Source organism: Urocitellus parryii, chromosome 7 (genome assembly GCF_045843805.1).
Source record: "Urocitellus parryii isolate mUroPar1 chromosome 7, mUroPar1.hap1, whole genome shotgun sequence".
Taxonomy (NCBI): Eukaryota; Metazoa; Chordata; class Mammalia; order Rodentia; family Sciuridae; genus Urocitellus; species Urocitellus parryii.
The window spans coordinates 182,579,982-182,602,661 of NC_135537.1; the positions used below are offsets into that span (position 1 = coordinate 182,579,982).

At 55.4% G+C, this 22,680-nt stretch overlaps 4 protein-coding genes across 11 annotated transcripts in view; 2 read left to right on the plus strand and 2 right to left on the minus strand.

Annotated features, from left to right (window-relative positions):
• Positions 1–3,470: 3,470 nt before the first annotated feature.
• Tepsin (TEPSIN adaptor related protein complex 4 accessory protein) lies at positions 3,471–13,166 on the minus strand. Its single transcript, XM_026410758.2, has 13 exons — positions 12,950–13,166; positions 9,742–9,814; positions 9,273–9,364; positions 9,025–9,118; positions 8,246–8,313; positions 7,937–8,015; positions 7,735–7,806; positions 6,613–6,801; positions 6,246–6,420; positions 5,974–6,087; positions 5,820–5,898; positions 5,558–5,692; positions 3,471–4,823 (listed from the first exon to the last, which is right to left on the minus strand). Exons 1-13 carry the CDS (start codon positions 12,995–12,997, stop codon positions 4,341–4,343), a joined length of 1,701 nt encoding a protein of 566 aa, XP_026266543.2. The 5' UTR covers positions 12,998–13,166; the 3' UTR covers positions 3,471–4,340.
• Positions 10,357–12,191, plus strand: LOC144255821 (protein Mdm4-like). Of its 2 annotated transcripts, none has more exons than XM_077800787.1 (2): positions 10,357–10,612; positions 11,077–12,191. In XM_077800787.1, exons 1-2 carry the CDS (start codon positions 10,462–10,464, stop codon positions 11,730–11,732), a joined length of 807 nt encoding a protein of 268 aa, XP_077656913.1. In that variant the 5' UTR covers positions 10,357–10,461; the 3' UTR covers positions 11,733–12,191. The 2 variants fall into 2 exon arrangements, with proteins under 2 accessions (XP_077656913.1, XP_077656912.1); XM_077800786.1 differs by having other exon boundaries at positions 10,357–10,575; positions 10,671–12,191.
• Positions 13,167–13,235: 69 nt separating the features above from the next.
• Positions 13,236–15,868, plus strand: Ndufaf8 (NADH:ubiquinone oxidoreductase complex assembly factor 8). Its single transcript, XM_026410759.2, has 3 exons — positions 13,236–13,397; positions 13,507–13,617; positions 15,456–15,868. The coding sequence occupies exons 1-3, from the start codon at positions 13,314–13,316 to the stop codon at positions 15,483–15,485; spliced, it is 225 nt and encodes a 74-aa protein (XP_026266544.1). The 5' UTR covers positions 13,236–13,313; the 3' UTR covers positions 15,486–15,868.
• Positions 15,869–18,188: 2,320 nt separating this feature from the next.
• The window catches only part of Slc38a10 (solute carrier family 38 member 10), a 48,119-nt gene continuing 43,627 nt past the window's right edge, over positions 18,189–22,680 (minus strand). For 3 of the 7 annotated variants that reach the window (XM_026410744.2, XM_026410742.2, XM_026410748.2), the window contains 3 exons: positions 22,043–22,066; positions 19,964–20,137; positions 18,189–19,770 (listed from right to left, as the gene is read on the minus strand). In XM_026410744.2, coding sequence (XP_026266529.2) covers positions 18,665–19,770; positions 19,964–20,137; positions 22,043–22,066 — 1,304 coding nt within the window. In that variant the 3' untranslated portion in view covers positions 18,189–18,664. The remainder of the gene's footprint in view (positions 19,771–19,963; positions 20,138–22,042; positions 22,067–22,680) is intronic. The other 4 variants (XM_026410745.2, XM_026410743.2, XM_026410747.2 and 1 more) reach the window with 3 other exon arrangements.

Below are 22,680 nucleotides of genomic sequence, written 5' to 3' on the forward strand. Positions count from 1 at the left end.
TTATTTTACTTATAGGCGGTGCTGAGAATCGAACCCTCACACATGCTAGACAAGCGTTCTACCACTGAGCTATAACCTCCACCCCCACCTTTTTTTTCCCTTAAACACCTTTATTATTTTATTCTTTTAAAAAAGGTTTGAACGGGGCACGTAGACCATGCCTGAAATCCCAGATGCTGGGGAGGCTGAGGCAAGAAGATTGCAAGTAGAGGCCAGCCTCAGCATCTTAGCAAGGCCCTGAGCAATTTAGAGAGACCCTGTCTCAAAATTAAAAAAAAAAAAAAAAGAAAAAGAAAAGAGGTTTGAAGCTGGGAGCAATAATGGTGCAGGCCTGTAATCCCGGGGACTATGGAAGCTGAAAGAGTATTACAAGTTCAAGGCCAGCCTGGAAAACTTATTAATGAGGCCGTGTCTCAAAATAAAAACCAGGGCTGGGGATGTGGCTCAAGCGGTAGCACGCTCGCCTGGCATGCGTGCGGCCCGGGTTCGATCCTCAGCACCACATACAAAAAAACAAAGATGTTGTGTCCGCCGAGAACTAAGGAAAAAATAAATAAATGTTAAAATTCTCTCTCTCTCTGTCCCCCTCTCTCTCACTCTCTCTTTAAAAAAAAAAAAAAAAAAAAGTTCAAAATAAAAACCAAAAAGGGCTGTGAATGTAGCTCAGTGGTTGTTTGCCTGGGTTCATTCCCCAGGACTGCAATAAATAAGTAAATAAAATAGAAGAGTTGGTTTATACATAGTAAAATTCACGGTGTTGGCAGTGTGAGTTGTGCAACCACCTCTGAAACCCAGGTGCAAAACACTCTTCCACCCACACGTGTGTGTGTGTGTGTGTGTGTGTGTGTGTGTGTGTGTGTTTGGGGTGGATCGGAATGTCCTCCAAGCTGGTGTGCTGAAGGTGTGGTCCTCAGTGCTGCAGTGTCCTGAGGTGGGCCTTCAGGGGGTGATGGGATCAGTAGGTCAGACCTCACACTGATGGGTGCTTAGTAGACTACTGGGCTGTAGCAAGGCTGTATGTCACTGGGTGTGTGCCCTGCAAGGGTACTTTTTGCTGGGGCTCCTGCTCCCTCTTTCCCACTCCCTCTCCTCCATCTCCTCCCTCTACTCAGGCCCAACACACTGCAGCCAGCCAGCCACGGGTGGAGAGCTCTGAAACTGAGCTACAACAGAAGTTGTTATTCTTGGGTATTTGTCACAGTGATGAAAAGCTGACTTAGAACTAGACCTCCTCACTGCCAAACCCTCCCCGCCCTCAGGCCCTGTGGTCACACAGCTTCAAGGTCATGGTGTAGCCTTGGGCGTGGTTCTCCCCCTGGTGTGGGACGGCTGGCTCTCTGCTCCTGGCAGCAGTGCTCAAGCCACAGACAAGCCCAGCTGTCACCTTGTTCTTCAACCTTAGGACCCAGCCTCAATCCCAGCACTGCCACTGAAGCAGTGGCTCTAGACTTGCTTAGACTGAGTGGAGGTGGCTTCTGTTTGGGTGAGTGCTGGGAGGGGCTTGTGGGTCGTGTACTGGGTGCTTGTAAGCTACCAGAATGTTCCACAAGCTTGCAGCTCCACACTTCTGCAGCCCTCTGGGCCCCGTGCTGCCAGGGTTCCACCTCTAGAGTCCCAGTGTGACAGGCAGGTCGTGGGAGCCCACACAGCCTTCAGGACCCTTCCTGATGATCAGGGGTGTTGAGAATCCACTCCCGACACGTGTGTTCACACAGATCCTTTGGGGTCATATCTGTTCACATATTCTGTTCACTTTGTGAGTCCTTTTTCTCAATTTTGAGTGTCCCTTACAAGGTCTTTATATCAGTCCTTCATAGGAGACAGGTGACCTGAAAATATCTTCTCTGTCTCTGTTCATTCCCTTAACTGTCAAAAGAAAAGTTTTGTTTTTTGGGGCTGGGGATGTGGCTCAAGCGGTAGCGCGCTCGCCTGGCATGCGTGCGGCCCGGGTTCGATCCTCAGCACCACATACCAATAAAGATGTTGTGTCCGCCGAGAACTAAAAAATAAATATTAAAAAAAAAATATTCTCTCTCTCTCCTCTCTAAAAAAAAAAAAAAAAAAAAAAAGTTTTGTTTTTGTGGTTTTTTGGTAGGTAGTAGAAATTGAACCCTCATGTATGCAAGGCAAGTGCTCTGCCACTGACCCACAACCCCAGCCCTTTTATTTTGAAACAGGGTTTAAGTTGCTGGGGGTCTTGCTAAATTGCCTGGGTTCCTCTGCCTTAACCTCCCAAGTAGCTAGGATTACAGGTGTGTACCACAACACCTGGCTAAAGAGTTTTTTTTTTTAAATCATTCTTTTTTCAAATATTTATTTTATGTACACAATGCCTTTATTTTATTTTTATGTGGTGCTGAGAATCGAACCCAGGGCCTTGCACACACTGAGTGCTCTACTGCTGAGCCACAACCCCAGCCCCAAGTTTTTTTTTTTTTTAACTTTAGTAATAAAGTCCTTTTATATCTCCTAACACTATTGCTTAACCAAACCACAGAAACTTCTGTTTTCTTCTGGAAGCTTGACAGTTTTGCTTCATGTTGAGACCTATGGCTCCGTTTTAACTACAGGTAAGGTGTGAGGTATGGGCCAAGATTTGTTTTTTATTCCTTTTTCCACATGCAGATGTCTGCTGTTTAGCACTGTCTTAAAGGCTGCCCCTTCTTCAGGGCCAGTCACTTTTGCAGAAGACGGATGGTCCACATGTGCTGGTCCATTGATCAGCATCTACCTTGTCGCCAACACCAGCCTCAGCTGTGCTGAGATCAGTTACTGGTGTGTTCTTATTCAAGATCACCTCAGTTATTCTAATTCCTTTGATTTTCACTGTTTGTCACTATATCTTAAAAAAATCCAGCAGAGGGACCTGGGGCACAGCTCAGTGGTAGAGCACTTGCTTGGCAGGTGAGTCCCTGGGTTCCATCCCAGCTGAGACTTGACGGGGTCACATGAAGCCTGCAGGTCTCTGGTTCAGAAGCAGGGATCCATCCATCGATGCTCGTGCTAATCTCCTCTGCTTGACCTCTCTCATCCCAGGCAGAGTGATGTGACCACCACCAGGATCGAGGTGTGAATGGACACAGTAAGGTTAGTGGCAAGGATGGGGCCACTTGGCAGTTGTGCCAAACGGTTAATAACAGCTGGCCTAAGACATCCTCAGAGTGAGCGGGACGGGGCGATGCACACCTGTAATCCCAATAGCTCGGAAGGCTGAGGCAGGAGGATGGCGAGTTCAAAGCCAGCCTCAGCAACTTAAGCAACTCAGGGAGACCCTGTCTTTAAATAAAATATAAATAAGGGCTGGGGATGTGGTTCAGTGGTTGAGTACTCCTGAGTTTGATCCCTGATAAACCCCCCCAAAAATGAAATCCTCAAAGTGTGTTCTTACTAATGGTGTCTTCACTAAAATGTACACATGCAGAAGAAAGGGGGAAAAAGTGGCCCAACTGCATATAAACAGTAGTGTTTTTATTCAGAGTGTAGACCCCAGCACTCTGGCAGCTCTCGTGGGATGGGCAGGAGCACTCCACTTCTCCCATGCAGTCTGCAGGAGGTAGCTGGGGCCAAGGGGAGCAGCGCGGGCCTTGGGCAGGGCACCCAGGAACCAGGCCTGCTGCACCCATGGGCACCACACCAGCCTCACCAGCACCCAACCCCACAAGGCAGTGGGCTCTGGCCACTGTGGCCTGAGAAGGATCTGAGGTCGGGACCAAAACAAACTAAGAACCAAGCTGTTGCTCCCAAGTTCAACCCTTGACTATGAAGGCAGGGCTGCTCCTGGACCCCAAGGCCAGCACCTGAAACCCTGTCTGCCACTACAGGAATTCAAGCCCAAGTAGCCAGCATCCAGCCAAGGAGGCAGATGGACAAGACTCAGATAGCCCTGGGGTCCTCTTCTCTGGTCAGGTTGCCTGGAGACTGGCCAGTAGCCTTCAGGAAGCATTAGTTTGCAGATGCACTGGCCAAAACTCCAAGACGACAGGTGGCCCCCAGCCACCCAGACCCTTGAGAAGGCATGTGTGGGTCCTATCCTGCAGGGGCATGGCTGGGGAACTGGCCTGGAGGGCAGGTATCACAGATGACTCATGGGGGCACCAGATAAACCTGCTCTTCAGCACGTACGCCCTGTCCTGGCCGGTCTGGGGCATGCAGAGGTGCCGCACAGGCTCCATTAGTGGCTGTCCACACCAAGGCCCCAATGGATGAGGGTGAGAGGCCAGAAAGGTGCAAGGAAACTGCCAGCAGACCCCTAGGAGAACCATGCCTTGACGGGCAGGAGGCCACAGGGTCCTGGGAGCCACCAGCTGAGAACAAGGAAACCAGATGCCAGGTCCACCCGGTCACACATTTAAGAACGGGAAAGCTGAGGGCTCGGAGCCCACAGGCTCTGCAACCATTGCCTTCTGGGCCAGTGCCTGGGGAGGCTGGGCTGGGCGGGGCGCCTCTATAGAAGCCCTGGTGCCACCCAGGTGGGGGCAGGCCACCAGCTCCATGCCAGCAAACAAGGAGCCACGACAGCGACTGGGGACTCTGTTTGGGGTGTCTGGGCCCTGCTCTCTAGACACTGCCAGAGAAGTTTCAGCCTCATTGGTGTCTCCAGGGATTGGGAGGGGACAGGAGTCCAGGGGTGGGGAGGGCACAGGGCTCCTAGGCAAGGCTGGGGTGGAGCTCAGCGGCTGGAGGAAGGCCTGGCCCCCAGGGGGAGGCGAGGGGCCAGTCAGCAAGTCCGATGGGCCTGCAAGGGTCGTTGCGGGGCCAGGCTCGGTGCAGGACCTGGGAGCAGGGGGCTGCTGTCCACAGGAGGCCTCCAGGTGCCTCAGGATCTGGAGGAAGAGAGGAAGTGGAGGTTTCTGCACAGCTCCAGGAGTCCTGGGGGACAGCTGGTCCCTCCCCACCTGCCCTTCTTAGCACACTGCCTAGAAGGCTGGGCCAGCTTGGGCAGGAGCCTGTTGTCATCGCTGCCCTCCCTATGTCACTGCCATGCAGACAGACATTCCTGTCCTCAGAACTTCCTGGGCAACACCAGGGAAACTGAAGAGCCTGTTCTTCTGCATGTCTGGTCACCCCAACAGGTGGACATGAAATGCACCCACAGCAATGTGCAGCCCAGGCTCACTCAGCACTATGACTGGAGCCCATCAGCAGGCAGCAGTGGCAGAAGGAGATGGGGCTGGGTGACGAGCAGCTGTACTCCCAGCAGCCACAGAATGGGAAAAATGGGGACCAGGACGATGGAGGGGCCAGGCCTGGCTGGGAGGGGCCAGCAGCACTCAGAACACTGGGGAAGTGGACACAGACCAGGGCTGGAGTTGGAGGAGGCTCCCCTGGCTGTGAGGCTATGAGGAGGGAGGGAGGAGGAAGAGTGAGCCAGGCACTGAGGCTGAGGGCTGGGGTTCTGGGACGTGACCGTGCCCCAAGCATGGTGCAGCCAGCACAGGGCGCAGGGGACAGCAGGGACCCTGTTCCATTTCCTCTGCCAGCACTGCCCACCAAGAAGGGCCTTGTGGGGCATGTGTCCAGGAGAGGGACACTGCCAGTGGCCCCAGTTGCTGCCCACCTTGGTGGCCTTGCTGGTCACAGGTCCAGGGCTTCCCCTGCTGAGTTCCTGCAACCTTGACTGGGAGAGGAGGAGGACGTGCTCCAGGGGAAGGAGGTCAGCACAGCCGAGGGAGGCGATGGCACTCAGGGCCCTCTGGGAGGCAGGAGGCAGGAGGCAGGGTCAGCACCCAACAGCACACCCAACCCCCAGGCTGAGCCCTGGGCACACAGCCCCCTGGCTCCCGGTGCCCCCGCCCCCCGCGGCCCCACAGCCCTCTCACCATCTGCTCGTGCTCGCCAGCCCTGCCCAGGCGGTGGAGGAGCAGCTCCAGCACAGCCTCACAGTTGAGCAGCCCGCACCTGTGGGCAGGAGGGGATGGCTGGGTGTCCCCCTGCAGGCCTAGCTGGTGGGGGCGGGGCGGGGTGTCAACTCACTCTTTGAGGAAGTGCTGGGCCTCCTCCCGGCTCAGGAAGGTGCGTGGCCCCTGCACCAAGGTGCTCACCAGGCTCAGCTCTTGCTGGCAGTCACTGGCGGCCACAGCCTCCGCCCTGGGGAGGGAAAGTACTCAGGCAGCTCTAGCTCTGGTGGAGGGGGACGGCCCCTCCCCCTCCCTAAGCTGGGGTGAGGCCTGGACAGCAGGAGCCCTGGGGAAGACCCCTCTGGGAGTGGAGGCCACATGTCCCCTCCCCTAGCTGATCCTGCTCACCTTTCTGCCAGGTCGCCTGGCTCCCGGCTGGCCCCTGACTGGCTGTCACTACCAGACCTACTGCCCAAGTCTGAGGCCCTGCTCAGGTCACTGTTCTGGGAGGAGTTCTGGGAGCTGGGGCTGCTGTCCAGCTCATCCCAGCCCCCTCCGGCCTGCCCAGGCTGGTGTCTGGTGGCTGCAAGAAAAGATGGCAGTTGTGACCCTCAGAGGCTTTGTTCCAGGTGGTGGTGGGGGGGCAGCTCTGCTTCCTATCTGTCCCTTCCCCAAGTGAGGAAGCACTGCCACCTGCCTCCACGCCCCAAAGCCCCAGGCCCCAGCACACAGGAGGAGCAGCCTGACCCGAGAGCAGGAGTCCTTGCCTCAGTACCTCGGACACCTGGGAGGGCTCCAGGGAGCTGGTTCCCAGGGGTGGGCAGGCCATGGCTGACTGCAGGAGTCACGGCAGGCTGGTAGGTGTCTCCCCAGGGTGGGGGTTTCTGGGCTCCAGGGCGCACGGCATTAGCCACCACCTCTGCAGCCCTCTGGATGGTGGAGAAGAGGGCCTCGCTGGCAGAGCCTATGCCCACAGAAGGGAGCCATATGAGCCCCAGTCTGCCCCCTAGTCCCCACATTCTCCAGCACGGAGGGGCCAGGGCTGCTCCCTGCTCAGGGCTGAAGAAGACAGGATACATGCTGCAGGTAGAGCAGAGGTTCCTAGTGGGACCCCAGCTCCCTGGAAGCTTCCAGCATATTCCATTTCAGCAGTTCCCAGGACCATGGTCCTGGACACCCTCAGCTGACAGGAGCTTGGGGTCAAGAAGCAAAAATGTTTTGGGCGCTTTGCTTGAGGGATGCCAGGACTGATGCCAGGAGGGGCCGCCCTTTTCTTTCCTAGGCTAAAGCAGAAAAGCCCACAGAACCTGGCTTTCAAGGCCCTTTCCTCCCAGGCTCTGTGCTCCAGCCAGCCCCGCCCTGCCCCCAGGGCCAGCAGGGAGTCCCTCTCCTCTGCCTCTGTGTAGGCCATAGCCAAAAGAAGCATAGCAGGAACCCCCAGAGCTGCAACCAGGATGGTCTGTTAGAGTCCAGCAGATGCCAGCACCAGGGGCCAGCTGAGATGCCTCGCACAGCAGCACAGGCTTCACAGATCCCGGGCCGCAGGCGTCTGCAGGCACTGCTCCCTGCACCACTCGCACAGGTGACAGCTGTTTCCACCTTGCTGGCCACTGCCCTCACCCCTCAGTCCCATCAGGGGACTGAGCCCCCGCTGCTGTTGCTGGCCAGACCCTGACCTCCCAGCCTGACTTCTCTCCCCTGCCCACAAAGCCAGTGTGGCCCCGGCCCTGCTGCTCTCCTCGTGGCTGGGCAGAAAGATGCCAATGGGGTCCACGCCAGGAAAGGTCCACCAAGGTGGGGCTGGGGTTAGCAGGGGAGGCACAGGGGCCTGCTCCCACTGCCCTCCTATTCCCTGATCCCCCAACATGCTAGGGGCCCCAGAGCCTCACCCTCTTACCTGCCTGGGCTTGCTCCTTGCTGTAGCCAAAACCCTGGAGGGTGCCCTGAGGCCTGGACTGGGAGCCCATGCCTATGGGAGGACCCTTGAGTCAGTGACCAGCCAACCCCACCCTTAGCCCCACCACACAGGCAACCAAGCTCAGAATACTCCAGAGGAAGAAACCCAGTGACAGGCTGAACGTGATCTCCATGACGAGTACCTGCTGGAGCCAGGCTCCGGGGAGGCTGGGAGGGAGGCAGCGGCAACATGGCGTCAGAGAACAAGGTGCTGCCCAGGTCCTGGAGGAGGAGGCAGGGTGCTCAGCGTCCACATGGGCCTGCTGCTCTGGCCCCCCCATTCCTGTCAGCTCTGCTCCATCTCAGATGCTTCCCCTGAGCTGCCTAGCTAGACACAGGGGCTGGAGGCTGGCAGCAAGGAGCAGAGCCTGGGGTCCCATGTGGCAGGAGAATGGCAAACACCCTGTGGGTGCTCTGGTACAAGTTCAGAGCGACCCTGATCCTGGGCTCACCTGGGCAGCTGCCCGCACCTTCTGGTACAAGCTGTTCCCGTGGAGAGGATCCGGGGGCCCTGCAAAAACTAGAAGGCAGAGAAAGCCAACAAGGGGTGGCTGAGCCTGGGCACTGCTGACCACCTGTAGAGTATGGCTCTTAAGGCCCATTCCTCCCAAGCTGTGGGCTACGGACGCCCCATCCCTACCGGCATGGCCAGCAAGGAGTCCCTCCTCAGGACCTATGCAGGCCACACCCAAGCAGATCCCCAGCACCCTCCTCACCTACCTGACAGTGGTGGCCCCTTATCTACCACCGTGGTGGCTGCTGTCTCCTCAGGTACCCATGCCTCCCCTCCTGCCAAGTCACTGCTTCACCCCTCACTGCTGCCTTAGGCCAAGTCTCCTCCAGCCAGACGCAACACAAGAGGCCTTGCAGGGACTGGATGTGCAACCCAGGTCTGTATCACGGCCTGAAAGGCCCTGCTTGTTTCAGCCCCACTCACGCCCAGCCTTGGGCTGTGCCAGGCTCCCTCTGCTAAAAAGCAGAGGTCCTAGAAAACCAGACTCAGTCACCCCCAAGCTCTCCTGCCTCAGGGCATGACAGCACCCCTCACCTACTCAACCTCATCCCATGAGGGCTTACAGCTGCCCGTGGAGAACCCTTAGCCCGTACCTCCAATACCTCCAATGCAAACAAATTCCCCTTTTCACCCCTTAACAGTCAATCAATTGACAATCCTTCTCCCTGCCATCCCACCCTGGCTTCCCCCAGCAAAATCTGTGCTGGCTCCACGTACCTGTGGCTTCCTGGATGAGGGCAGAGTTGCGTTTGAGGATCAGCAGGAAGGAGGAGGAACCGTGGCTGCACAGGTAGAGCAAGATCTTCAGCACCTGGGGAGTCCGCAGGTACAGAGTGCTGAGGGTTCTGGCATGGGATGCTCAGGGCAGAGCCCAGCTACCAGACACCCTGGCTACATGTCTTCCCCTCCAGCCTTGCCACCCACAGTGGGAACTGGGGCCTGACTGCTGCCACTCAAGGACTCACCTTGAGCTTGACGTGGCCAGAGCTGCTGTCCAGGCGGTTCAGGAGGTATTCCAGTAGGCACTGGCTGCTGCCCAGGGACTCATGGGAGATTTCTGGAATGCGGTCAGGTTAGGGAAGGAACCTGTGTGTGTGTGTGTGTGTGTGTGTGTGTGTACAAGCGCTCGCGCTCACGGCCTGTTGTAACACACGTTGCATCAGGATGCACTGGCTGAGGAGAGAAACCCAACCTCCTGTTACCAATGGCCTTCTCAGGGCGTGCTTCCTAGCGGCACTGACTGTAGGCCCTGGTTTCAGGAGTGCTGGGCTTCTGGGGTCTCCTGTATCGCAGTTCTTGGACCTGCCATCCCTGGATCCTATGATGAAGGAGCTGTGGATGCCCACAAGAGAGCAGAAACCCTAGTAACCTCAAAGCCACAAAGGGCCCCTGCCATCCACTCTCCCCCTCACCAGGAACATGGAGGAAGGATACTAGCAATCTCTTCAAACAGGTAGCCTGGACACGGGACATCATCATCCGAGGTGCCCTTCAGGAGAATTGGGAGCTGAAAGGGAACAAGAGCTGTGACACATTGCCATCTTACACATGTGAGCCCACAGTCACCAGAGGTGTTAGAAATAGGCCTCACCTAGCTAAGAGGGACCAGAACCGACCCCCAGGCCACAGGGAGGAGAGAAAGGAATGATGGTTCTCTTCTTGGGTCAAGACAGGCCCAGCTCCCAACCTTCTTACTGACATGTGAGATGGTTTTAAATAATACCCCTGCTTATTGACTAGCAAGAGCAAAATGCCCAGAACATTCTACGTAGAGAATGTGAATGCTGCTAGTTCTCCTGAGCACAGGTTCAAAGAATCAGAAGCATTCACTCTCCATATTCCTGAGAACAACTAACTGAAGTTTTAGGTTTTATGTTCACACATCAACAGACATGTTTGCTTTTCACGTGCTGACTTGGAATCATACCAGTATGCTGTTGAAAACTAACATGTTGTCATGTTATCCAGTATCTGTCCAGAATGGAAAAGTTGGGGGCTATTTAATTTGTTTTTTTATTATTCCTCGCCATTTCAAAAATGCTGCCGAGGGCTTAGGACCTGTGACTGCCACTCCTCCCCCCCCGGGCTCCGAGGGGGAGCGACGCATGGAGCGACCATAAGTTTTATCAACAGACTGCAGTTTCTTCAGTCAAAATGACATCATATTCCACCTCTGCCCAGTGTTCAACATCTGATAGTGCTTGCAGGATCTCTCCAGAACGAGTCAATAAGGTACGACCAAAATTGCCACTTTTGAAGATTTTGCAGGCAGCAGGTGCAGAAGGTGAAATGTTCACTGTTAAAGAGCCCTCTCTATGATATGCTAAGAAAGAATCTTGTCACTTTAACCACTGCTACTACAGCAAAGTACAGAGGAAAGTTCTAATTCCAGGAAAAGAATTGAAGAGGGTGATATTCCCGCACTGCCTACCTCAGAGCATAAATGCAGAAATTCCAGAGAAGATGAAGACTTGATAAATTTAAGCCAAGATGAGACATCTAGGTTGGACCTTGGGTTTGAGGAGTGGGATGTAGCTGGCCTGCCTTGGTGGTTTTTAGGAAACTTGAGAAACAATTATACACCCAGAAGTAATGGCTCAACTGATTTACAGACAAATCAGGATATAGGTACTGCCATTGTTTCAGATACTACAGATGATTTGTGGTTTTTAAATGAGTCAGTTTCAGAGCAGTTAGGTGTTGGAATAAAAGTTGAAGCTGCTGATACTGAACAAGCAAGTGAAGAAGTAGGGAAAGTGAGTGACAAAAAGGTGATTGAAGTGGGGAAAAATGATGACCTTGAGGACTCTAAGTCCTTAAGTGATGATACTGATATAGAAGTTACCTCTGAGGATGAGTGGCAGTGTACTGAATGCAAGAAATTTAATTCTCCAAGCAAGAGGTACTGTTTCCGTTGCTGGGCCTTGAGGAAGGATTGGTATTCAGATTGTTCTAAATTAACACATTCTCTCTCCACATCTGACATCACTGCCCTGCCCGAAAAGAAGGAAAGTGAAGGAATTGATGTCCCTGATTGCCGAAGAACTGTTTCAGCTCCAGTTGTTAGACCTAAAGATGTATCTATAAAGGAAGGAAATTCTAAACTTTTAAATCCCTGCAACTCAGTGGAATTCTTGGATTTGGCTCACAGTTCTGAAAGCCAAGAGACCATCTCAAGTATGGGAGAACAATCAGATAACGTCTCTGAGCAGAGAACAGATGTAGAAAATATGGAGGATTGCCAGAATATCTTGAAGCCATGTAGCTTGTGTGAGAAAAGACCACGAGATGGGAATATTATTCATGGAAGGACAAGCCATCTTACGACTTGTTTTCCCTGTGCCAGAAGACTAAAGAAGGCTGGGGCTTCATGTCCTATTTGCAAGAAAGAGATTCAATTAGTTATTAAGGTTTTTATAGCATAGTTGAATCAATTGCAAAGAAATATTAATTAGGAGCACCAGGTCACGTATGGAAACATCAGTATTGACTGTCTCTACTAATTGTAACACATTTTATGTGTACATTTGTACATGTAAACATCTGTGTTTTGGATTGTTTTTGCTTTGAAGCTTATATGGAACTTAAGACTGAGTATTTTAGAGCTAGATGATCAGTTTGGGGGCTTCATTAATGTGAAAAGGTACATAAAAGTCACTTAATTCTCCCTCCAAAGATGAAGATCTGGGAGGGAACAGTTACCAGTATAAACATAAATATTCATTCATTCACGTATCAGATTATTTGAAGATTAACCCTTTTTAAAATTTTATTCCCTAGCCTTCTATTTAATGTTGTTCTGGAGTTGAAATTCAAGGTAGTTATTAGAAAAATACTAGGATTAACGATGAAAAAAACAAATAATCTGATTAAATTATTGAAGTGCCGTGAAAAAAAAAAAAAAAAAAAAAAAAAAATTTGTTTTTTATTTACTTACTTACTTATAAGTTAGGGGTTATTTTAAATGATAAGCACTGGAATCATGTCTGGTGCCAGTGACCTGAATGGCAGCCATGTGTCAGGACTATACGTAAAATCGTGCAACGTGTGTTACAACAGGCTGTGAGCGCGAGCGCTTGTACACACACACACACACACACACACACACACACACACACACACACACAGTCACACCATGCTATTTGCCCACCATGCCCTGAAGGGGACCTGGAGGGAGGGGGTCTGCAGGACTACAGGAGAGCTCGCACAGAAGCGTCCCGTCCGGGGCTCTGCGCGGGAGACCGGACCCTTCTAGCAGCCCGAGGCGCGCGTCCCCGGACTACCCGGTGCTCTAGGGCCCAGGGCTGTCAAAGGACGACGCAGCGTTCCGGACAATGGCTGGTCACAGGCTCCTGACCTCTCCCTGAGCATCCACTACCCAAGCCTCTAGCTTCCCCTCTGTCGCCTGGAGATGTCTGCATCTCCCGTACGCGACATCTCCAGGACCTGAGGCTCCCTAGGCAAGGTGCCGTCCGGAGCGCCGCGGCCTCCGGGTGAAGGAGGTCGCCCGCCCGCCGCCCCCTCATCCTCCGCGATCAGGGAGAGCTCGGTCCTTCCCTCCTGCTGCTCAACAGTCCTTTCCCGTCGTCCCAGGAAGGTCCCCGGGCGCCCGGCGTCGGCGGGGCGAGCCGGCCTCACTCACCCGGTGCAGGAAGCTCAGGCGGTCCCGCAGTGGCGGCGCGGCAGCCATGGTCCAAGTCACCTCCCGGTCTGCCCCGCTTCCGCCAGGCCCGGGTCCTCCAATCACCGCGCGGCTCTGGCCCCGCTAGCCAATCGCTCGCGGGAGGCGGGCCCTAAGGTCGGCTTCGTGAGCAATTTGAGTCTGAACCAACCCGCAGTCCCAGACCACAGACAGACAAGGACCAGAGCCAACTGCAGGGGCTCTAGGCCTCCAACCTGGAAGAGTGGGCCAGCTAAGCACGGAAGCGCCGACCGATTTACAGCTGGACGCCGGAAGAGGGCGGGCCTAAGATGGCGGCGCCCTCAGGTGCCCGGAAGAGCCGCTCATGTCGGCGAACGGAGCGGTGTGGGGGCGCGTGCGGAGCCGCCTCCGCGCCTTCCCCGAGCGCTTGGCGGCCTGCGGGGCCGAGGTAAGGAGCCGAGGGCGGTGCCGTGCCTGTGGGGCCAGAAGGGCCGCGCGGGCGGTGGCGGGGGGGCCATGGCCGCGGTCAGGCCCCCGATGGCGCCCTCCCCTTGCAGGCCGCAGCGTACGGCAGGTGCGTGCAGGCCTCCACGGCCCCCGGCGGCCGCCTGAGCAAGGACGTCTGCGCGCGGGAGTTCGAGGCCCTGCGGAGCTGCTTCGCGGCCGCGGTAGGTGGGCGCGACCCCAGCCCCAACCCGCCCCAGGGTCGGGCTCTCTCCCTCAGGCCGCGGGGAGGACCGGCGGTGACCGGTGGAAGGCGCTCGCGCCAACTCGCGTTGGCATGTCACCCAGGGCCGTCCTGCCCGAAGGGACCCCAGCGCCGCGCTCCGCGTCCTGTTTGCAGCACGCGCTAGTGGCCGCTGCCCCGCGCCCCTTCATCGCTGACCATTCCACAAGGAGTCCTGGTCGGTTCTTGGTCCGAGATTTGGTCTGTCTCTGACCCCTCCACCTGCGTCCTTCCTGTTTCTGGGCTTCAGCATCTTCTGGTCCGTGCTATGGGTCTTTATGCAATAAAAGTCCTGTACAAATAGCCACATACTTTAAGGGGAAAGACCCAGGCCCTGGTGAAAGTGGGGTTCGTGGAGGCTGGTGGACTGGGCCACGGTGAATGTTCCAGAACAGGACTGGGAAGCTGTCACCTGCCAATGGGGCTTTTGTTGTTTATTTATTTTTATTTTTTTGTACTGGGGATTGAACCCAGGGCACTTAATCCCTGAGCCACGCCCCTAGCCCTTTTTTTTTTTTTTTTTGCATTTTTTAATTTTAGAGTCAGGACCTTGCTAAGTTGCTGAGGCTGGCTTTAGACTCACAATCCTCTGCCTCAGCCTCCTTAGCAACTGGGATTACAGGCACTACTACACGGGGCCCAATAGGGCTTTAACCACAAGGGTCTTGTGCCATCATTATTCTGGGGTTGCATATACCTTAGGTACCCCTAATTCAGTCTGGGGTCTGAGGTGAGTCATGATGCCAGTGATTACTTGTTTACTGGAAGCTATTAATGCAGGGAATTGGGCCAAAAAAAAACATAGCTGGCTAAGACTCACAGGATTCAGTGAATCCCAAGCAACTTCTGGATGTTTCAGGACTGCCCTAGGCAGAATGGCAGTGGACGAGGAATCTGGTTCCTGTTCTCCTTTTTGGAAGGCTTAGGGAACTCTCTCTTCTTTTAGTTCTTATGGCTTAGCCCCACCATGTGGCCCCTGGACTAGCTGCCCATCCAGAGGCCAGTCACTCACCAGCAGTTGCCCTTTGTTCCTTTCGGCAGCTTCCCAGCCTCACTGCCCTTCAGAGGGGAAAGGCAGCTTTGAGGCAGCTCTGTGTTAGATGAAGAATGGCGTGCTCCTGCTGTTTGTAGGTCTCTGTGGCTGGTCAAGAGCTAACCCTTAGGTTGTCGGCCATCTGTGACCCCCCCCCCACACACACACACTCTTTTGCCAAGGTCAGGTAAAGGCCTCCCCACAGCAGTCCCTGCATGTGCCCTCACTCACTTGGGCTGGGGCCCCCAGTTGTTTCTCACAGTGAGGAAACCTGCCAATAAGCTGGTTCGGGCCTCTCCTCCCCGTGATCCAAGGCACTTTTACAGGGTTCTACATGAGGAGGTGGAAAGGTCATTGGGCTCAAATTCCTGCTGCATCCTTGGAGCCCTCCCTGTGACCTGGACAAGTGACTTCACCCTCTCTGAACCTAGTGAGAATAGTCTCCCACTGCTGTTGCCCGTGTGTCTGTGTGTGTGTGTGTGTGTGTGTGAGACCAGATGTGTGTGGGCCTGGTGGGGTCTGGTGCAGGTGCTGCTCAGGGGTAGGCAAGTAAGGTCTGTGCTGGCCGTCAGGGTCACTGTGAACAGCTGAACTGGACACCCAGCCCTGGGGTGAGCTCCAGCCAGCTCCCCCAGCACCCATAAGGTATTTGGTAAAATATGGCTTTTATTGTGGTGGGTTTGTTACTTTTGAGCCATATCTAGTTTGGAAAAAAGCCACTCAGACAAAACGCTTTTATCTTTCAGGCCAAGAGAACCTTGAAGGGAAGTTCCTAGGAAGGACCCTACACTCTGACCTCCGTCCACCACCACTGGATGGCACACAGCGAACACTCTTGGGCTAGAAGGGGTGGGAGCAACGAAGTTCTTGGGTGTTGGAGCATGTTTCTTCTCAACAGGTTGAACCTTGGGTGGGCAGGAACTTATTATATGTAAGGATCTGGGTTAGGTTAAGATGTAATCAAGCCAGCAACAAAGACTATTGAATCCTGCAGCTTCAGCTTTATTGTACAGAGTGAGTGGCCTGTGGGCCTGGCCTCCCCCAAGAAGCTGGCAGGTCTGGGCCATGGAACACTGCCACCAGGTCCCCACTTAAGAACCTTCTCCCCAGATGCATTTAACCTGAGTAGTGAAGGAAGCCCCTGAACCTGATAGCCAGTGCCCAGAACACACCAGAGATAACAGTCCAGAGGCACAAGGGGACCCACTCTGCAGATGATTGGACTTAGGAAGGGGGCAGTTCTGACTGCAGCTGCCGAGTACCTGAGCCCAAGGTGCTCTTGAGCACAAGCCTTTTCCAACCCTTCATGGGCTCCCCGTCCCATCTCATGGGGGACCTTTCTAAAAGGTCTGAAGTGTAACTCTGGCACTCCTGAGGCCACAGGGAAGCCACAGGCCTGAGCACCATCTGCTGGGCACTGTGGGGAACCATCCTGTTCACTTGCTGGGCATAGAAGGCATGCTGTCCTTGTCACAGCTTGCACCCCCTCAGGGCCCTGGGGCAGAGCAGAGCCAGGATGGGGCCCTTTGGCACTGCCTCCTGTGAACTCAAGTCTGTGCTCTGCCTTGCGTCTAAACCTTATTTCAAAGCTGTAAGTGCTGAAACTCCTTCCACTTCAAGATGTGGCTTCCAAGAGGGTGTAGTGGCCACTGTGCCAAGGCTTTAGAGAGGCTGGGTCTTGTCCAGAGAGAGGGACATTGTGCTGGCATGACTCTCTGCTGCTGCTGGGGTGTTGGGACAGGGCAGCCACACATCTCAGAAACACTAACTTCTCAAGTGTCCTTTCTCAGCTGGAATGGTGTCTGCTGCTGCTCACATGACCTGTCTAGGCTTGTACTGTTTCAGGCGTGCTCTGTGTGGCTGCCATAAAAGAATACCAGAGACTGAGCAGTTTATAAAAACCCTTTCTCATTCTGGGGGCTGGAAGTCCAGTGTCAATGGTGTCTTATGAGGGCCCTCTTGCTGCCCTTCTAGCAGGTGGCAAGGTAGGAGCATGTACACCTAGGCACCACCTGGGCTCCCAAGAGCTGTGTTCCTGCCATGGGGGTGACTCGTAACCCAAGCCCCTCTTCGAGGACCGCCTCGGTGCTCTCGTTATGCCCAGGCAGAAGTCTTGGTTCCCGAGGGAGAGCTGGAGTTCTGTAAAGCCAAATGCTTCTGGGTTCCCGCCCTGGCTCAGGGTGCTGTGCACTGACTAGGCAGCACTGTCCCTGCTCTAGGTAGGCACCACTGCCCTGTGGTCTGCACTGGGGTGGGCCTGGCCCTTGTCTGCCAAGGGCAGCAACTGACTTGGTGGGTGGCTCATTGATGACCCAGTCTGAGAGTTCTGGCCAGAACTACTGGTTGCTCCCAGCAGTCATGTGACCCAGACGGGGTTGGTGCCGAGGAGTCAGAGCCCTGTTCAGAGCTCCACCCAGAGGTCTGCAATTTCTTGGGGAAGAAGTTCCTGTCCTTACCTGTGAAGGGCTGCTGACTGGAAGGGGCAGATGGACAGCCGGAGGAAAGTGTTGAGGGGGCAGGTGAGGGCAGTGGCAGCTGTGACATGCCCAGTCATGACATCCATCTACTGGGGTAGATGGCCCTGACTCTAAGGAGGACGGGGGCAGGGGGGGAATGGTATGACGTCCAGCAAGGAAAAGAAAACTGGGTGAAGGTAAGATGCAAGAGAAAACATGGGGGCAGGGGGGGAATGGTATGACATCCAGCAAGGAAAAGAAAACTGGGTGAAGGTAAGATGCAAGAGAAAACTCGCACCCCAGCAATCTTAACCCGTGGAGCTTGATCCCAGGGTCACCCAGAGGGTGCTTCACCACGCCACAGCTGATCTGGAGTTGTGAGGAACGAAAGGTGGGAGGTGACCTGGGATCCACACCCCTCTTGAGCAGTGTTCAGCAGGAGTCCCAGCCTGGCCTGCAGAAACTCCACTCCTATTCATTTTCTAAAAGATCACAGTAAAATCTAAGGACTTCAGCAGGTGCAGGGTGGCACCACACAGCCCTACTCCCCAGGCTTCCAAGGCCAGGTGCAAATATGGTGCTTCCAAGACCCAAAGACAAGCCAGGCTCCTTGTCCCTGCATTCCTCAAGTGCCTCCCCCTCCCCCCCAGGCCAGTGGTGTTAAAGGCACAGAACTAAACCCACACCTCCCTGCCTGAATTCCCAGCAGCAAGGCCCTGGTGGCCACACTGGTAAGTGTGGAAAAGGAATGATGGCCGAGGCAGCCCTGGGCCTGGGCCGCGAGCCCACTGCAGGCAATAGCACCTGGTGCAACAGTGCCACTCCACAGCTGGCAAGGCACACTAGGTTGCTCTGGTTGTGGGCATGCACGTGCCACAAGCACAAGGCAGCCTCTAGGGCTGCACTTGCCCTTTGAGCATGCAGGTCCTGTGATGTCTGGGTGGGGCACCTCCCCTCCAAGACCCCAGTCCCATCAAATCCTGACTGGGTTTTCCTTCAGGTGACTCAATGCCAACTTGACTCTTCAGTTATCAGTGGTGTTTTTATTTTTAAAAAAATCTCATCATTAATTAATTTCAAAGAACAGGCCACAAAGTGTGTGGATGATTGACAGGAAGCTCAGATCAGCTACACCCTACAGCTGGCCAAGGCTCACCCCGCACGTCTCTCACACCAAGGGCTTTGCCTGCCAGTGGGGAGGCCTCAGCATGCTCAGGGAGGAGCCCCTGGAGGGACAGAGGCCATGGTGGAATGCAGGTGTCACGGAAGCCAAGAGTGGGATCAGCACTGCTCGACTAGGCACAGCAGGCCACAGGTGAGACCCTCTTCCTCTTGAGGACAGCCAGAGCCCACAGCTGCAAAGGCCTAGAGGCCCTGAGAAAGCAGGGAGAATGCCGCAGACAAGGCGGTCCTTCAGGCCTTCCCAGCGCTTGCTAAGGGGCTCAGACAAATACCTGGGAAGAAACAAGTGTGACCTCACACTCACCAGCGGCTAGACACTAGCTGGCCTCCTCCAGAGCCCCAGACAACTGTTTGATTTGCCGGCTGTGAACCACCTGCAGTGCGCCCCCTGCTGCCTGGCGGAGCTGGGTATCCAGGGCACTGCGAAGATCGTTCACCTGGACATCAGGGAGGGGGTTAAAGCTGATGATGACCCCATCCTTTGGGGCTGGCTCCCCCTTGGGATGAGGGGCAAGATCCCGTCGCCGCCTCCGAAGGTCAGAGTCAGCTTGCAGCTTCAGGTCTCGGTTGGGTTTGGGATTGTCTGGCCTCTCAGCCGCAGGAGCAACTATCCTGGGGCTGGGCTCAGGGTCTGGCCTCTGCTTGGGCTCCTGGTCGGCAGTATCTTCCCCAGCTCTTGGCTGCTCATGAGGAGCAGGTACCTGGTCCCCACCAGGGGGCTCCTTTTTTGCCTCTAGGTGACCACCTTGGACCCCCTCAGAGATGGGCTGGGGTTCCTTCTGACCTAGCATGGCTTGGGGCTGAGGGTCCACTCCTGCTGGCCTGCCAGGGGGGTCCACGGCAGGTCCCAGGTCTCGGCTCAACTGCCTGGACTTCATATGAGGGTCCCCAGCCTCTACAACTGCCCCTACCATGGGCCGGTCAGCCTCCTCCTGTGTGTTGGCCCCAGTGGCTGCTGCTTCCTGTCCAGTTTTTTTCCTTTCTTGGGAACCTCCGCCAAAGGTGTCCTGGCTTTGCCTGAAGACCTCCCCAGCAAGATGCTCTTCTGGGCTCCCGGGGGCCCCGGCAGGGTGTGGCTTGGGTGCTGGTTCCAAGTCTTGGGCCACCTTAGGCTCTTTCACAGCCTGGGCCACCTCGGGTAGGGCACCTTTCTGTTCCTCTCTCAGCTTGGCCCGGGCTCCCTGCGGCTCTGTGTCAGATCCTCCACCAGGAGGACCAGCTGGGTCTCTGCCCGCTGCCCCCTCGGGTTTCTCTGGGGAGTGCTGGCCCAGTTCCCGGGGTGGAGCTCGGCGATCCCCTGGAGCTCCAAGTGCAGGTTTCAAGGGCTGTAGAGGGGCATTTTCCATCTTCCCCGCAGGCCCATCTCGGGCCTCCTTATCCTGACCTTTGGGCACACCCACTCCAGGCTCTGGCTGCATGTCTTCTGCAAGTAAAGCTGATGTTAGTTTGGGCCACAGAAACAAATACAAGCTGCTAATGCAGGGACTAAAAAGAACAGACTGCGAGAAGTTAAGAATTACAAATCAAAATTAAACTCGCCCTCTAGACTTCAGGCCAGCAAGCCTCAGGTCCAGCCCCAGATGCCTAATGCCCTCCCCCTGCCAGGGCCAGCCTACCAGGCCTGGACTTGTCCTCATCCTCCTGCCTCTGCTGGTGGATCTCCTTGTGCTGCTCCTCGATCACGGCCAGCAGCTTCTCCTGCTGGTCCAGCAGGCGCTTCTGCTGCACCTGCTGCTCTTTGATCACCTGCAGCAGGACAGCGTGGTCCAGCATCTCTGCCCTGCCAGCTTCTGGTGGGGACACACACAGCACACAGTCAGGACACTGGGCTGCCAGACACCTGGTGGGCTGCCAGCATGACGCACCTCAAGGCCCAGAGCTGCAGCGGAGGGCCAGGCCGCCTTCACCTCAACTGCATGAGTGCAGTGAGGGTTCTGCCAGTGAGAGTTACAAGGAGGCCTAGAAACCTGCCCACCACTAGCTGGGTGCCAGCTCCCGCCCGCAGCCACACCCTGGTGGCCAGGCCATCCAACCAGTTAGCCCCCCACTGTTGTGGTTCAGACACAACTGCAGAGCCCAGCTCCCTGCCTGGTACTTGCTGAAAAAAATGCGCCCAGAGAAAAACCAAATTAAGTCTGGGAATGTGCCAGAAGATCAGCAGTTATCTGGGGTGGGTGGTTTCCCCACTGTTCACACTGTTGTTCTAAGCCAATCACCTAAGAAAATAAGAGACAAGCTAGTTTTTTAAAAAGAATATTGGTGGGGCTGGGGATGTGGCTCAAGCGGTAGTACGCTTGCCTGCCATGTGCGGGGCGCTGGGTTCGATCCTCAGCACCACATACAAATAAAAAATAAAGATGTTGTGTCCACCGAAAACTAAAAGATAAATATTAAAAAAAAAAATATTGGTACTTTAAGAAAGTTTCCTCCAAGGTGAGAATAAACACAGTTTTCCTTTAAGAAGAGCATGGGGGCCAGACCCAGTGAGGCATAGGCCAGTGGCCAGCACACAGCTGTCCTGGACACCCAGCAGCCCTGGCACGTAAGGGAGCACATACCCTCAGAGGGAAGTGGCCAGCCATGGGATAGCACAGACGGGAGGGGAGGGAGGCTCCAAACGTCCACTTGCACCTGCGCCCTGTTTGTATGCAGAGCCAGGCATCACCAGCAACCACCACCCATGGGGTCAGCAGGGAGCTGGCTTTTTTCTGCAAACCCTTCAGCACAGGTTCACTTGTGGGCAGCAGGCACCTGTGGTTTGTGAAATTTTCACAAGTACTGAAACTGAGAATCTCTGAAAGATGACGGGTTAGGGCTGCCAGGGGAATGGCTCACATCAGACGGAAGAATGCCCAGCAAGGGCCCGGTGTGCCTCACAGACTGGCGGCACGCCATCCTCCCCAAGAGTGACAAGGTGACAGGCTGCGGCAGTCCAGGGCAGCATCCTCCCAGGGGCACTGAGGGTTCCCCGGACACAGCCCTAGGCTTTGCCCTGATCTCCTGTGGTCCAGTGGCAAGGATGCCGAGGCTGAGGACCAGGGGCAGCCCCTACTCCCTGCCCAGTCCCAGACACTTGCCCAGAGGGAAAGGCCACATAATACAGAGTGGTGCCCACATACCTCCCTTCAGGGAGCTGTCCCCATGGGTTACAGACCAGCCACCTCAGCCACAAGTCTCACGGCACCCTGGCTGTCTCAAGTCATGATGGTGACATGAAGTCCCACTTCTGCTGACACCCTCCTGCCCCTAGGGTGGGTTCCAAGAGTGCAGCCCCCCCCCATGCCTGGAGGACCTGGAGGACCAGCCCTGGACTCTGCTGAGAGGGACAGGGCAAGGAGGAAAGAGGCCCTTGATGCTGCAGGAAGCCCCACAGGACACAAGTCAGACACTGGAGGGGTAAGACCACCCAGCCAGAGCCCACCAAAACCAATGGGACCAGGCAGAGGGCTGTGGCTGCCCACATGTGGAGCCCCGTGTGGAATGCGTGACACACCCATCTCTAGTGGGCGGGCCGTCCTCTCACAGAAGCCATTCAGTGGTCCTCTGAGGACAGCAGAGCCACAGCAGGGCTGAGAAGGAAGAGTCTCCGAGAGCGCTGGGTGTTGGGCCCAGCTTGGTGGGCTCCCCAGCCGACGCCACCCGCACGAGGCCCTCCGCGAGCCCACTGCATCCCAACACACTCCTTCAGGTCCTACCTGCTACTATCTTTTTAATTTCAGCTGTTCGTCCCGTTGAGAGGCATACGGAAGAAAGGCAGAATAGGAAACTGTGAAAAGTCTCTTTTCAGAAAGAAAAAAACTAAAGCATCAGATAGGTTTAGGTGACAGAGCATAGAAACTGGAACCAACGAGCACAGCCAGACCAACAGAGAGGCAAGAGCCACAGCAAAGGAAAGCCTTCTGAGCAACTCCACACCTGCAGAAACCCACCATACGCCCAGCTCTGCCTTCCAGGACTTCTGCCACAGGGCCTGCTGGCACCCAGCAGAGTGCAAAGCTGCTCTCTCCCCCACCCTGAGGGTGGCCCTGGAGCACGAGGCAGCACCATGTCCAGAGCAGCTGAGGCTGGTGCCAGGCTGGCCCAGGAGAGCTGAGCAACCTGCGCCTGCCGTCCCCAAGGACGGTGGGGCCAACCTCCCAGCTGTGTCCTGAGGGAATGGTGACGTGAGTTGGCCGGCCTAGGAGGCAACATGGCACAGAAGCCTGTCCGTCACCAAAGTCAGCAAGAGGGGCCATCACTAGCAGGCCACTAGGGGGCCGCCACCTCCTCCTCTGCCAGGGAGCACTTAGGATGAGGTAGGTAGGGTTCAAAGCCAGGAAAGGCATGGCCAAGC